Source organism: Papilio xuthus, unplaced genomic scaffold (genome assembly GCF_000836235.2).
Source record: "Papilio xuthus unplaced genomic scaffold, Pxut_1.1 DF827542.1, whole genome shotgun sequence".
NCBI classification, from domain to species: domain Eukaryota; kingdom Metazoa; phylum Arthropoda; class Insecta; order Lepidoptera; family Papilionidae; genus Papilio; species Papilio xuthus.
In genome coordinates, this window is record NW_013531107.1 from 2,924,770 (window position 1) to 2,940,434 (window position 15,665).

The 15,665-nt window shown below is 31.9% G+C and overlaps 1 protein-coding gene across 2 annotated transcripts in view; it reads right to left on the reverse strand.

Moving 5' to 3' along the window:
• The window catches only part of LOC106118856 (uncharacterized), a 33,309-nt gene that overhangs the window by 16,843 nt on the left and 801 nt on the right, over positions 1 to 15,665 (reverse strand). The window contains exons 1-2 of one of the 2 annotated variants that reach the window (XM_013313614.1): positions 2,635 to 2,718; positions 2,166 to 2,266 (exon numbers count right to left, since the gene is read on the reverse strand). In XM_013313614.1, coding sequence (XP_013169068.1) covers positions 2,166 to 2,266; positions 2,635 to 2,652 — 119 coding nt within the window. In that variant the 5' untranslated portion in view covers positions 2,653 to 2,718. Of the gene's footprint in view, positions 1 to 2,165; positions 2,267 to 2,634; positions 2,719 to 15,665 lie in introns of those variants that run through there. The other variant, XM_013313613.1, reaches the window with a different exon arrangement.

Sequence of the window (15,665 nt, forward strand, 5' to 3'; positions counted from 1 at the left end):
AACAGATGTCTAATTATGTTTTCTTAATGGTATATATTGCACTATATGATTTGTAAAAAGTTTAAAATTCAAATTTAGAACACAAAATACCTACCAAAAAAAACATAAAAACGGCCATAAATATTCAATTAATTGTAAAAGCCTTAATTAATAAAAAATAAAAAAGCATGTAAATTCATTCTTCCTTTTTACTAGAATTTCATAGACTAACTTTAGTTCATTTTTGTGTATTAGCTTAATTACTTTTATGAACGTTAACAAAAACTCATTACTTGTTAAAAGAGATTTATTCGTTGTCCAGTAATGTATTTCCTGCAGTAACATTCCGTAATACCGTTGCCGGGAAAATCCTGCAGGATTTTATTTCGAAAGCGAGGCGAGTTAGCACTTAACGAGTAAATTTCTAAGCAAAAAACGTTCTGCATTTAAAGGAAATGCTTTTAAAAATTAAGCAAAATACTTAAACAACGTTAAAAGGTAACTAATGATGGACTGATATAAGAAATTTTAGGAAAGAAATTGTGTGGAATAATATTACCACCATGATTAATCACCCGTGACAGGCTAGGCTCCGAGCCCCTTAGTGGGGACTCTTAGTGAGCTGATGATGATTAAATAATAATTAGAAAATAGTTTATTAGTTGCTTGGATATTTTTCATCCCTACTACCTATAAATTTTCTACACTAGGTGGTGACTTTTTATCATAATGTGGCAAACGAGCGAGCGGCCACCTGAAATCGCTAAAATAGCGAAGTGACCGTTGCCCATAGACATACGTAATTGCATACGGAGGAGAGGATGCACAGAAAGAAAATATTTTCCGTTCCCATGCATCCTTTCAACCGAAAAGTCCACTTCCACTTTCCATCCTTTAATTATAAGAAAAAGGGTGGGAAGGTAAAGAGGAGTAAATAAGGCCTCCGGGACACATTCGTACAATTGTTGATTTCAATGTTCAGCACAATACTTCGTCATTAAGAATCCTTAAAATCAAATCATTAAAGTCATCTATTCATTAAAGTCATAAAAGTCTAGTTGACGTTTTAGTAAAATATTAAACGCAATGTGATAAATAAATGTGGCCAATGGATCTAGCACGAATATTTGTGACAAACGCGTTCATATTGTCATCATCAATTATGTCGATATTAGTATTGATTTTTGGTGTACTTTACGCCCGATATCATCACAAATTCACACACGCATCGACAAAATTTATATTAGTATTGGTCGATGACGATGCGATGCCACTTATCACAAATATTCGTGATAGGCCCACAGAACAATGTATATTCGACACAGTTGTGGTATTCATTAATATAGATATCAATATAGTACCTCTGCGTTGATCGAAATCCTGTCACGCACATTCAAAGAATTATATGCTCTGTGCATGTCAGCATGTCAATAATTTCATGAACTAATTGTGATCTATCAATTATAATCTGTATATACATATTTACTTTAGTATTAGAATTAATAAAGGGTTTTCCATTGCTGAAATACTTATAATTAAACCTATTGCCTATATTCATTTTAGGAATTCAATTATGTACGTATCGATTTCTCAGCAGTAGAATTCACGGTTAGCATAACAAGCCGTATCAAATGGAATTTTAATGTCATTTCATTGATGGTAAAGAAGAGCAGCTCTTCATATTGTCTTGAAACTTATTCATCTATATTTATAATAGTTGTATTACGACATTTACAAGAATCATTTTGACGAAATATTATCATAATTTTAATTGAATATATATATATATATATATATATATATATATATATATATATATTCATAATTGAAATTCAACGTTAAAAGGGCAATCATTTCTGTCGAACCACTGAAAGGATTATTGCCATCAATAAATCCTCTCGCAGCAGTAAATCAACGCATTTAAATAAATATATTACCACAAAGCAAATATAACAAAGGGAATTACTGTTTATTCAATTTACGTTCATTTATTTACATAGTTGATTAAAATTATTAAATTATACTATTCGGCCTCAACATCCATCCAAAAATGTCTAAATTTATGGCACAAAGTATGAAGTAATAATTATATGTCCAAAGCTTTGTATATATATTGTAGTATAGTTTTAGAATATGCAATTGAGCTGGTCACATCGGCCGCAAGTGAGCTACTAGATTGCACTTACCTAGTGCTGGCCACTGGCTGCCACACAGCATCGAGCGGTGCTTGCGCCGGCGGCGGTAGGTCGCCACCATCCCCTCCTGTCTCTGTTCTGCCTTCCCAATTCTGTGAACAATATAAAAATAAACTGTCATCCATGCTTTTATCTAACTCATGTCTCGGCTTTCAAATCGATCTTTCATGCGTCATTTCAATCATGCTTCTCTTTTAATCATATTATCTTTTATTTATTAAAAATACTTATTAACTGTGAGTTTCTGAGACGCCCGTTTAAAACATATTGTTTTCTCTGTTTCGTCAAAGATAATAACAGTACAACGGTATGTTTTTAATACAGAAATCTTGGTCTCAAAAACCCATGATGAGTACTTCGGAGATAGAATGACAACTCATTCTTTAAAATTAGTTAAGTAATTTAGTATAGACGAGAATCACTATATAGAGATATCACCACGATAAAGGAAAGTGTCCACTTTTATATTTTCAATCATGAAAAGTGCTGCTGGTTACTTTGTTTCATTGTTTACATTTCCAGTAGCCTAGCGCTTGTTTCAAAAACATATTAAGGTGTATGCAACATGCCACCCCTCATTACCCCCATCTGTTGTCATGTTTGTCATAATTAAGGCACTGACAGGATTCGTGGTTTATTGATGTCATGAATAAAAGGTGACTAATCAACACAGACTATTTAATTTTGTATTATCTGTTAACCCCTTAAAATTATCTCGTACAGTCTACAATTTATTCATAAGAAGAAAAAAGGTGAACATAATCAAATTATTCTTATATTATACTGCTTAACATCATTTTATATCCTACGTTATCATTTACAAGAAAATTAATAACATGCTCGGTTACCTATTAAGTAAAGGCTTGCAAGGATATACGGGGCGCACAAATAATTTCCCCGTACGCCTTACGTGTCATATTAAATAAAACGCTTGGCTGGCAAACACCGTTTTATACATTGATTACGATTAATTTATATTGAAATACAAAATAATTATAACCGAATACACTGAAAGGTAATGGGGAGGCTCCTGCACAACAAGGGTCTTGCAATGGGCAGACACAGGCTGATGATAATAGAAATCATATATATAACATTATTAGTTACCATACTCCTCCAAAACGGAAAACTGGTCTGTGAATCGACTCTTATTTATTTTTTAATCCCGCCAAACGGAATCGCGGGGAACAGCTAGTGATGACATAAAAGTAAATCTTATATTTTTAACCATTACCTTTGTTAATACAAGCTTTAAAAGCACTAAACCGAGCGACTAAAAGTCTACGGAGTGCGATGGCTATAATATTACATACGTATGACATGAATACTTCAATTTTCACGATGTCTAATATAATATTCCGTTTGAGTCGACGACTGGACGAGCAACTACAGAAGTACATTACTCCCTGCACGTGTAAATGTAGGCAAAGCGCCACTACGTCTACATATTGCAATACTAGTCTACATTTTTAATAAAACGTTTTACATGTACATTGTATAGTCACTTATGCTAGTGAAAAAGTTGCTTACAATATTGAATTATACAAAGAATTCGCGAAAGGGACTTGCTAGCAAAATGTCTAATTTAAACACAATGGTCACGACAAACTATTTGCGTGGCAAACTTGCAATTTCTATGCACTAGTTATCTTGTATGACTAGCAAACATGCAGCTTAGACGTACCGTAATACAAGTAGTAGTTTAGTAAAGAAAACTGGTTTAAACTGGTACTATATGCTAACTAACTAAAGACAACGACTTTATCCGTGAGAGGTATAGACATTTTTACTTGCGCCGAGAGTTTTCGTACGTATTTAAGTTTGTTTTTATGTATGGCAGATAACAATGAAAATCTTTAAAAACTCTGATACAGTCTCACGAAGACCAAAATTATCTTGCTAATATTATAAATGCGTAGGAATGGATGAATGTTTGTTAGAAGGCATCTCGAGAAAGACGCATGTATCTCGATGAAATTTGGTGCACATATAGAACATAGTGGAAGAACATAGGCTGCTAATTATGTTTTTTTTTTTTAATTTCGGGAGAACTGAGTCGCTCGTCAATTAAAAATATGTTACCGAAGAATGCAATTATTTTCAATAGGTACATTACTCGTATATTACGAAAGGATAACAATAACGTCACTCTAATTGACGTCGGTCGACAGGATGAGGGATGTTTAAAAAGCAAAAGAGAATAATGGATGGTCAAAAAGGTTACGCGTTGCTTTGTGTGGAAAAATGTCAGTGTAAAAATAAAATGTGTAATATGTCGAGGCAAATGTTTGTACTTTACACGATAATGTCGGTAAATTGCAGTGTAACGCCGTTATTTATCATTAGCTCCGCTCACTGTTTAAACGATAAACATTCAAAGCTGTACTCTTAAACAAAATATAGTATAAAAAAAACTTTAAAAATTACGTTCCTAAAATGGATTTTACTTTTGTAATATTTTAAACCCAATACAATAAAAGAATCGTTGAAATAAACGACAGTAAAGATAAAATTATTCGTTGAAAAATTTCCAGTTTTTTTTGTTTATTTGTTATTATATCATGTAACAAATTTTACTAGAATTGGTCAACATTATTACCAATTCAACTTTAACTGAGATAAACTACAATTGTGTTTGATAAAGTGTTACAATTTGGCTTTACAAATTCATCTGGTCTTCACATTCTCCGCGTTAACAACGAACGAGTTTAAATTAAAAATATTTATAAAATATAGAAAACTATTATATTTGTAAGTTATAATTTACAACTAAGGAGAATACTTTGTTACAAAAAGAACTACTTTAAATCAAGTTGTCATGTTGTAAAAGATATTGTAAGTAATTGAATTTAAGGAAATTCACTACAAGTACAAGGCACCTACTTATTAAGCACGAGCTTGCAAGTAAGAGCTTAAGTATTTTCCTGACCAAGAATTTCTGTTGATTAAATACCACGACAAGGTACAAACAATGCTTTGTGCGCTCAAAAATATGCAACGACTTTCGTTATAGGACAACTCTAAAATTCATATTTAATATGTGTTTTCCTCTAAAGAATCTCTTTAGTTATTCGTAGTAATGAAACCAAAACTGCAAAACTTAACAATTTATCACAGATAATTTTCATTGAATTTGTATATTGATAACTTGGCAATTAGCATTAGATTTAAGGTTTTTGATATTGAATGCCTTATACATTTGATGTATAAATTAAAAATAAACTCGATAAATCTTTAAATTCCGAATACATTTGATTAGTTCTACGTCAGTGGGCACGTTTAGTTTGAGACCGAAAACTCCGATTAGATGGCAAAGTTTCCACATCAATTCGCTAGAAGAATATCACTCGACCTAATCCTTGTAAATCCTTCCACCGATCGTATTACGTAACTTTGTAGTTTTAATTTGGTTAAAATGTTATTTGATGTCAATTTACCAATCCGATTCCATTGGACCGTGCCGGACGCACCGCACGCACGGATTGAACGGATTTCTTTTGTCTTTCGATGCGGGTGGCGCGGTGTTATGTTAAATCATACAAAGCAAACTAAAATCCTTTGCGAGCCGCGCATGCGATGCGTTCAATGGGCGTGTACCTTAATTCTCAAACATCTTAAAGTCATACATTCGTAGGAACTTAGGATATGATTTGATTGGAAAAACTACACGCTATTTCAAAAAAAATGCAAAATAAAACTTTACCACTAGGAAATTTTCATGCGACTGGAAACTAAATCACTTTCCTATTCGTTTCCGTTTACCTGCTTCTATAAAAGTTGGTAACGCAAGTGCAATTTTTCCGGTGCTTGCGAATGTTTATGGGTTGCGGTTACTTTATATCAGTGAAACAACTTCCTCGTGTGATATTTTAAAAACGTAAGTCTTTTTATTAAAAATCAATAACGCGGAATGATAATTGTAATTAATTAAATTGATCTGAAATACATATTGTTATCTCTTTTTCACAATTAGAGGAATGAAAATATTTTTTTTTTATGTTTTTCGGCAGTGGAAAATGCAAAAATTTCCACTATTTAACTATTTACTGCATAATATTGCTAATAAATGCACATATATAGCGCGATAAAAGTAAAATAAAAATGCTACAGAATTCCACATCTTATAAAACTTTCATTGCGACGCATACATAGCTTACTCGGTGTTTCTGTGCTAAAATCTCAAGGGACTCCCTTACATGCAAAAGCATATACCATGACGTCACCTATATACAGAACGAGCTTATGTTAAAACTCTAAATGTAGAGAACTTTATTAACTGATTAAAACTAAGCTAAATATTAAGTCATTTTTCTTACTTAAGCAAACCCATAGTGCATATTTATCTTTTTAAAAATGCACTATGGTACTGTTCAGTGACCAATAATTATATTTCAATGTTGTAATGTTTTTATAATTGTAAAATGAAATTTTGCTAGACATTGTCTCGACATATTGGTGACATGTCTGTCCCACAAACCGATTCAATCGATAATAGTTTTGAATGCACGGTCAGGGACAGATGTACACCTCAACAAATAAAAATGAATACAATCCTTTTAGTTGATACAACTTTAATATAAAAAAGTGTACTGTATTTTTATGCCATAAAAATGATTTAAAATAAAAATGCTTAACTATTGAAGTTTTTAGTCTAAATTTATTTTATTTCACACTAGCTGACGCCCGCGACACCGTCCGAGCGGAATTAATAAAAATATAATATATAGCTTAAATGTTATTCGAGGCTCTTCATTTATGCCATTCAGAAAGCAGTTCTGGAGATACCTTCTATACAATCAACTAATCATCCATTCATCCAAATATTCGCGTTTTTAACATTAGAAGTAAGATTATTTGTAAACTCAATGTGGCATGTACTTTATGAGTAACATAAATTTAAGCGAGCTTAATCAAGTTTATGCAACATATCGTAATTTTCATGCCGGCTTTCCTGTTTTATGAAACTACGAGATAAGTTAGCAACCCTCACTATTATTGTTCATTTCACTATATTGTATTTCCTGCGACCTACTTTCACAGAGACCTTTTTCCCGTTTATCTAAGAGTAATATTGCTTTGCATTTTTAGTTTTTATTTAAAACTTCTTATTTTACACATTCTAATCTCACGATTCGTTGATATTCATTCCGTTTAAAATGTTAAATTAAGTTTCTTCGCGTGGGATTTTGTATCAATTAAAATGAACCGCTTCTTTACATAGTGCTATATACAAGAATATGTTTTATTTTAAATTTAATATTATATAATATTAACCATCAGATATTTTAAAAAATATATCGATTTTTTTTCATCACACTGTCATATCGATTACAACAAAGAGACGGTAATGAACGTTAACCCACAAAACAGGATAAAATTTAATATTTTTTATGGGTTCATTAGTAATTCAATATAAGATACTTCTTTTCGTGTTATAAATAGTAATAATTTACCGTTGATTTTTGACGCCATCATCTCTGTATTAAACATATCGTCATCCCTGTCATTATCCTTAAAAAAATAACAGAGATAACAATATATTTGAACTTGGTCTTAGGAACTCATGGATAGGATAAAGTTACAATGCATTTTTTTCAAAAGTATTTCGAACGCACTAGATCGATTTACTATAGATTTCAAACTTTAAAAATATATAACAATATGTACTTATCTAATTCGAATAGAGAAAAATTCGGTTTTCAACATTCTGAATTTGTACATAAAAAATAAGAACGAGACAAGATAAAAAATATGTCTCGGCAATAATGTTATTAAGATATACCATACAATGTGAAATATTACAACCAATTTGTGTTCCACAAACATTAGCCTTAATAAACTCACTCGACAAAAAACTATATAGCGCAGGCTTCTTAAGAATAATATAGCATTCTAATTTTGAAAGAATATTTGAAATCCGTCCCGTATGTTTTTTTTTTGTTAAAAACATCTGAATATTTCCCCTTCATAAATTAGTAGACAAACAAGATCAATGAATTTTTATAAATAGAATAACTTTAGTGTTCACAAGGTTGAAAAGAACTATACAATAAATCAATAATACATACCAAAACCTAGAATATATTTTTTATTGAATCGTTCATTAGCCGAGACAATTTGTTTTCACGCCCTCTGTCAAATGCAGTGAAATATAAATTTATATTTTCTATCGCCGGCCCGCACGCGGCACAATATTCCAATTTATACAAAAGAAGGGTTTGCTATCAATCAGAAAAATTGGATGCATCCACCATAAGTATACATAATAATATATAGGTGTTTTTTTTAAGATTTTGCACATGGTTTGTAGAATTAGTGTTTGAAAATGTTTGCATTAAATTGGTCTCCGAATAACAATATAAAGTATTCTTTCTATAAAGTAAAAGGGTGGACAGATCAGACAATCTAATTTTACTTTTAGAACCTAAAACTTTTTAAAGATTATTAAAAGTACGCAATGAATAATAAAAAACTGCATTTTTGCAGAATAAAATCGGCGTAGCGTAGTTGAATATTTGAGCCGAGAGCGCTAGTCACGTCTTCGCCATTTATTTCAATGTCCGTTATTTTTACACGTCACGGTTACTCCTATTCTTTTAAAAATACGTGCTGGAAAATGATAGTTTGAAAAAATACTACAACCAAGTAAACAACAACGCAACATTTTATATAAAATATCGATTTTTCTTTATTAAAACGAACATTACCTATGAAAGTTTTAATTATGATGAAGTAATACGTGAATATGCTTTTTTATTTATATGTTTTTTTTTATTTATATAAATAAGGAACAAAATAAAAATTTACAATAAAAGTGTCTTTAACCCATTGCGGGTTTGTCCAGACACTTTGGTACAACACTATGAAATGAAACAGTAGGTGAGTTTAATTTTTTTTTGTTCTTCCCTCACTCGTTGATCTCTTTGGAAGAACTTCCAAAGTTAATATCTCCCCCAAAGAATTATACCCATAACTGTTACCATCAAAGTAATGTCATAAACTTCTTAAACATGTGCGTATGAAAAATATTTTAATAATAATAATTATAATTAACACCATTTCATGTTTTTGACAACAGTAGTAGATAGATCTAATAAAATCTACTTCTAAATTTTAGAAACGATTCTAATTATAAATTATTATAATTTGTTTGTAAACAGACCAGATTCTGTTAAATAAAATTTGGCAGACTAAATAATAACATGTTTATTCAAATTCAAACTATAATTTGATTACACTGAACATACAAATCTGCATTTACTTAAAACATTCAAATTATTTATTACTTATTTGATAAAATTGGCCTATTAAATGTTGTTTGCGTTGTGAAGCCCACAGAGTGCCGCTAACAAAATTAATGGAGAGCTATCGAGCGCGCGGCCGAAATTGGATACAATCGATCGTTGATTAAAAAATGACTATCTATAAAAAACAGCAGATGCGCATCCACCGTCGCGAATATTTTAATATCACGTCGAATTTAGTTATATTAAATAATAAACTGACTTTATTCCTAACAAAATTAAAAATAACATTTTAAGGATAACCTAAAAGTACACGTGAAAAATTGAGTAAGCATATAAAATGTCTTTTAGTCAATATTTATATTAATAAATAGTTAACACAATATATAATATGTTACATATGTGTCAAAAGTTTAATAAAATACTTTAAGTTACCCAAAATATAAAAGTATTTAATATTAAATTGTAGCGAAAGTTTTACGTTGAAACATGTCACTCAACAGAATGGAATTTAATATTAAAACTCCAAGCATTTGGTACACAGTTTTAGCTCTAAAATTTACGAACGTGAATATTCATTTTAGTATACGTAACGATTCAAACAAGTCACGTAATGCTATTTCATAAATGTACTGGAACGTAATGGAACTTTGATGTTAGGCAATACTACGTCGTTAACGTAAAGTAAATAAGCCTGAAGCTGACATGACGCGATTATGCTACGAATATGAGTGACATTGTCGGCAGAGGTAGACAAGGAAGCTATTTTTGGAAACGAGTACTCGATTTTTCTGTCGAAAATTTGTATAATACTTCAAATGGTCGTAAGGTATAATGAGGGCTATAGACAAACATTCATAATAATTTCTAATTATTACTTCAAACGATGGAATTAAGTACAAACAAAGCACTTTTTGAATATCCTACTAATATCATGCGAATATTTGGATGTTTGTTTGAGGGTGTCTCCAAAACGACTGCATGGATATTGCTGCAATTTGCCATAGATGTAGAACATAGTCCGGAAGAACACATAGGCTACTAATAATGTTTTTTTTAATTCCGCGCGGACGGAATCGATGGCGACAGCTAGTATTACATATAACTTTCTCTAGCTCGGCGACACCAGACCAACCAACAACCAACTCATGTTAAATAAAATAACCCGTCGCCGAAACTTAATGAAGATTAAATATCAAAGCTTCAAACAATTTTCTACTTGTAGGGTGATTTACTTCCGCGCAAAGACGTTTTTGTGACATCCGACAGAAAATAAATCATAAAAGAAATATCTGTGAGCTGGGAAAGGCGAAACTCAAAAGACAGCATTAATTATGGTCTAGAAAAACGCTGCCTTAAAGAAATTAAATAACATCGAGGTCGAAAATAAAATTGTTAAAATAAATTAATTACGAGATTTACTTCAATCCAATTAGAAAGCTTTCGTTTCTTTTAGTTTACTTCAAGCGAAATGCTTAAGGCATTTTCATTTTATTTTAGTTTTATAAAAAAAGCTGACATTTTATCAAGAGAATGGTTAAAAAATATCTTATTATTATTTTTTATTAATCGTACGATTTTTTTTACTAAGCCTTTTCACCTTATTTTTGTTTTGAACAACGGAAACGGATATCCGTCCGCGTCCTCGGAACTACCTTCTGTAGCAACGCTTTCTTACTTACAAGAACCTTGCTATATACAGAAGTCAATAGAAGATATATTTTAGTTTATTAAACACTTATATATTTATTATATATATCAAGCAATGCTTTAATGTAAAATTAATTGGTATTTCACAAGAGTACGGTTTACGCGCAATTCCCTGTACTGATTTTTCAAAACCGATACGTTTTAGTGTGACAAGATATAGCTTACTTCTTCCAAAGTCATTACAACTCTACGATTTTAATGATGATGATGCCATCGTTCGCTACTGTTAGGAAGAAAATCCGACACTGTGCCGGTGTATCGGCACAACTCTAGCCTTATTAAAATGTCAACGTTTATGTCACCTTACAAATCAATCTGACACTTGACTTGGTAAAGAAAGCGCGCCATTCGAGCCAATAGATTCTAACTAATAATGACTAGAACTACCACTGTTCGCTATAAACGTTCACTACCAATTCGCTTGATATATTCCATTACAAAAGAGGCATAACATTGTGGACCACTTAATTTAAACACTGTTTAAAATATTATCATTTAGTACTCATTCTCTGGTATATTATGTACACGATACATTTTAATTGATAAAGTTCTTTGATAAGGGCAACAATAAATATAGCGAGCATCAGTTCAAAGCATGAATGGGTAGAGTTGAACGATCTTGCAAACGGCATTGCTTAAGCCGGCACACGCCGAGAGTCATTCACAATGTACGCAATGTTTATTTTTATTTGTATAGTTATCGACAGGTGAATGGTACCGATAAACGTTAACCAGTTACAGATACATGCCAAAAATTAAAAATAAATGGAAATTTAACTACATAAAAATGGTTACAAAGAAGTATCGAGAAAAAATATTAAATAAGGGTTTTAAAACTAGGAATGATATTAAGTACAATCTTTATAAATTTTGTTAATTTAAACCTCGTTGGCGAAAAGTAATTTGGAATTGTTTTTGTCCGACGTAGCAAGATTGTAGCAAGACGTAGCAAGACGTAACCCTTTCTTGATGAATATTAATCGCAAGCGTTAGTAATATTAGCTCAAACAGAATAATAATAGTTTCCTTTTTTCAAAACGGTATTGCAAAATATACGTCAGAGCTAATTTAGCGTTTGATATTTCTATTAACAGTTTCATCATTGCCGGCACCGGGAATGGGAAGGGGAATCGAGTTAGCACGAGCTCTACGACTAGCAAATTAAAAGCAAACACACAGACCGTCTGCTGCCTACTGATAACTGAACGGTGTAATGGATCACTATTTCTATTGCATAAACATTTTTGTTATACTTTCACAGATATCTCTATGTGAATACATTCTATTTATTCGTAAAATTAATTAAAAATTGTTTTACATAGATCCTTAAAAACAAACAACTGAAGCTAATACCAGTATTATTTAGCTTACATCTTACTAATATTATAAATGCGAATGTTTAGATGGATAAATGGATGTTTGTTTGAAGGTGTCTCCAGAACGGATTATCGGATCTTGATGAAATTTAGCACACATATAGAACAAAGTGTGAAAGAACACATAGGCTACTTATTAAGTTTTTTTTTTTATAATTACGCGCGGTTGAAGTTGCGTACGACAGTTAGTCTATAATTTTTAATTGTTTTAATACAAAGTCATTTTAAATAAGCGTTTATAGTAATTTAATACGGTATGGAGTAACAATGTAAACTTGACAACCACTTGTGTCAGTAACATAAAATTGACGGTTGCCGATTTGTGTTCGCAGACACGTAAAGCAGTAAAATACAATGTAAACCATCCAATGTCACGCACATTTTAGTTCCATATCACTAACGACAGCCTGTGTAAGTATCAAATAACATGAATAATAATCTCTTTATCGAAAAATATCACATACCATTTCCCATTGATTTTATGCCTAAATAGGACAGATAAGATGAAGTAATATCATGTCAGAACTATAATTAAAATTCTTAAGTAAAGACCAACACAGTTTGTTGTTTTTTTTATATCATAAGGTGGCAAACGAGCGAGCGGCCATCTGAAATCGCTGAAATAGCGAAGTGATCGTTGCCCATAGACATACGCAATTACATATGCGTTGCCTACCTTTAATCGACGGAGGAGAGAATGCACAGAATGAAAATATTTCCCTTTCCATGCATCCTCTCATCCGGAAAGTCCACTACCTCTTTCCATCCTTTTCTTATAAGAAAAAGGGTGGAAAGTGAAAGAGGACTACATAAGGCCTCCGGGACGAACACTCATCAGACGAAACGCGGAATTGCTTCCGCTTCACGCCTGTCTTCTGTGTGGTCGTGGTATTTCACCGGGGAAGCCGGGCCAATTCGTGCAAAGATGTTCAAGCGGGCTCTACCACTGTTGAAAATATGTTTTAAAGTCAATTCTAAAACATCAAATACACTACCTTAGGTTTACTATTCGCGAATTCCGAAAGAGTTTCAGCGACTTGAATTAAAGATGTAGTAGCAATTTTAATCTCAAAGATTGATTTCGTTGAAGGAAATAAATTACTTTTATATCACCCGTCATCCGTCCGAAAACCCAGTCTGCAGTCGTAGACAGATTTTTGTGTTACCGGACAACTTGTTTGCCTTCTAGAACCATCTACAGTTTCATTAGGATTTTGGTGCGCACAAAGACCGTTCAGCCTAAACCTCGAATGAAGTCAGAAGTTAGGAACTCGCTATTAAACTGCTATACAAGGTCGTAGATTCATAATCAAAGATTTATAATAAATACTAATTAACTCAAACTGCTAATATTGTAAAAAAGCGCTTAGTGAAATGTTACCGGTGTTTACAAACATAAGATTCTTATCGTTATCGTTACTTAATTCGTAGGTGTGAATATAATTATAATGATTTAATATAAACAAATTAAAAAAGCAATTTGATATCTTTGATGAGTATAACTTTGTCACACCCCAAGTCAATTATTTATCATTACACTTTGTGTAATAAAGCTACATGTTTGCTTTTCCTCCGGAACTTCAGTTGTGATAGTAAACTATTTTACGAGTTTTTCTTTACTAAAAGATAGTCTTTGTTCAGGCTCAATTCGGTTTACGAGCCTATTCACGGAGAAAACAGTTGGTTGTAACAAAATAATTTTCTGAGTTGATATAAACTTGCTAAATATAAGTTCTTACGTCTTTGTCCCTGGCGGGTAATACAAACCCACTGTAAAGTATATCCTCATTACGTAGAGAGTTTAGTGAGTCCCAAATTACTTAAGGTCGCCCGCGACTCCGTCCGAGTGTACTTAATATAACATAATCACTAGCCTATGTGTCCTTCAAACTATGTTCTATATGTATGCCAAATTTCATTGATATTCGTTCAGCCGTTCTGGAGATACCTTAAAACAAACATTCATCCATCCATCTAAACATTCGCTTTTATAATATTAGTATGACTTGTGTATTAACGAAATAACTTCATAGCATTATTAAACTACATCAAAAGAGAAGAAATACTCTACTTTACTGAGGCACATAAAATAGAATACTTCAATCCCATTGTTTGATATTATCTTCAAGGGATCTTAGAGAATATGGACGCTATAAAAGCTATACACTGAGTATTGGGTACTCAGAAAAGTCAATTCTTCAATAACAAAAAGTTATTTGCGATAAGCGGAAAATAACGCTTCTGTTATTCCTAGTAATAATATTAATCTTACGGAATATAATTTGAAGAACAAATCAAATTAGTATTGATCATATCTTTCAAATAATGATAAGAATCGAGGTACGGAATTAAATTGTAAAAACACTAGATTTGTGACCATACCCAGTAAGGAAACATCAAAAGAAGCGTCGTCTAATCTTTTTTAATTGTTTTAATTTGCAAACATTATTGCCAGCTCCTACACCGTAAAAGGCGATTTCGCGCAGATTTGAAGTTAGTCAGATTCCTAAACAGAATCGCAATACTCAGTAAATCACATCCAGGCAAAGTTATCAAAATGCTCAAATAAGAAATATTTATATACTGTTTATATTAAAAATTTAACTACGAATTATCAAAAGTTTATATTGAGGTTAGTATTTCCCAGTAGTTGGTAAAACAGAAAGAACTCAATGCTAGCATTTAAATAACACATTTAAATATGAAATTAATTCAACACGCCCGTCGTCTTTTACTGATATCAAAATTCTATATTTAGATCACCCATGTTGTCTGTGTGTCTGTCCTTCTTTCACGCAAAAAGTACTGAACCGATTTAAATTAAATTGGGTTTACAGATTGTCTAGATCCTGGGAAAGGACATGGGCTACTTTTTAACGGGAAAAAGGGGTTGTAAGGGGTTGGAAATTTGTATGCATGTATTTTTAGGCTGTTAATTTGGTATAAATAAATATGAAATTCAATGTTTATAAAAATTTTACCCTCAAGGATGGAAAATAACAATAAGTGATGAAAGTTTCTGTTAGAATATGTATGTGAAGTTTACGTGAATGTTTTGTGAGTTTAACATATTTTGTTGTTATGTAGTGATAGTAAAATAAGTAGCCTAAATAATTAAAATGCTACCCAAAGACAGTATTTACGCAGATGAAGTCGCGGGC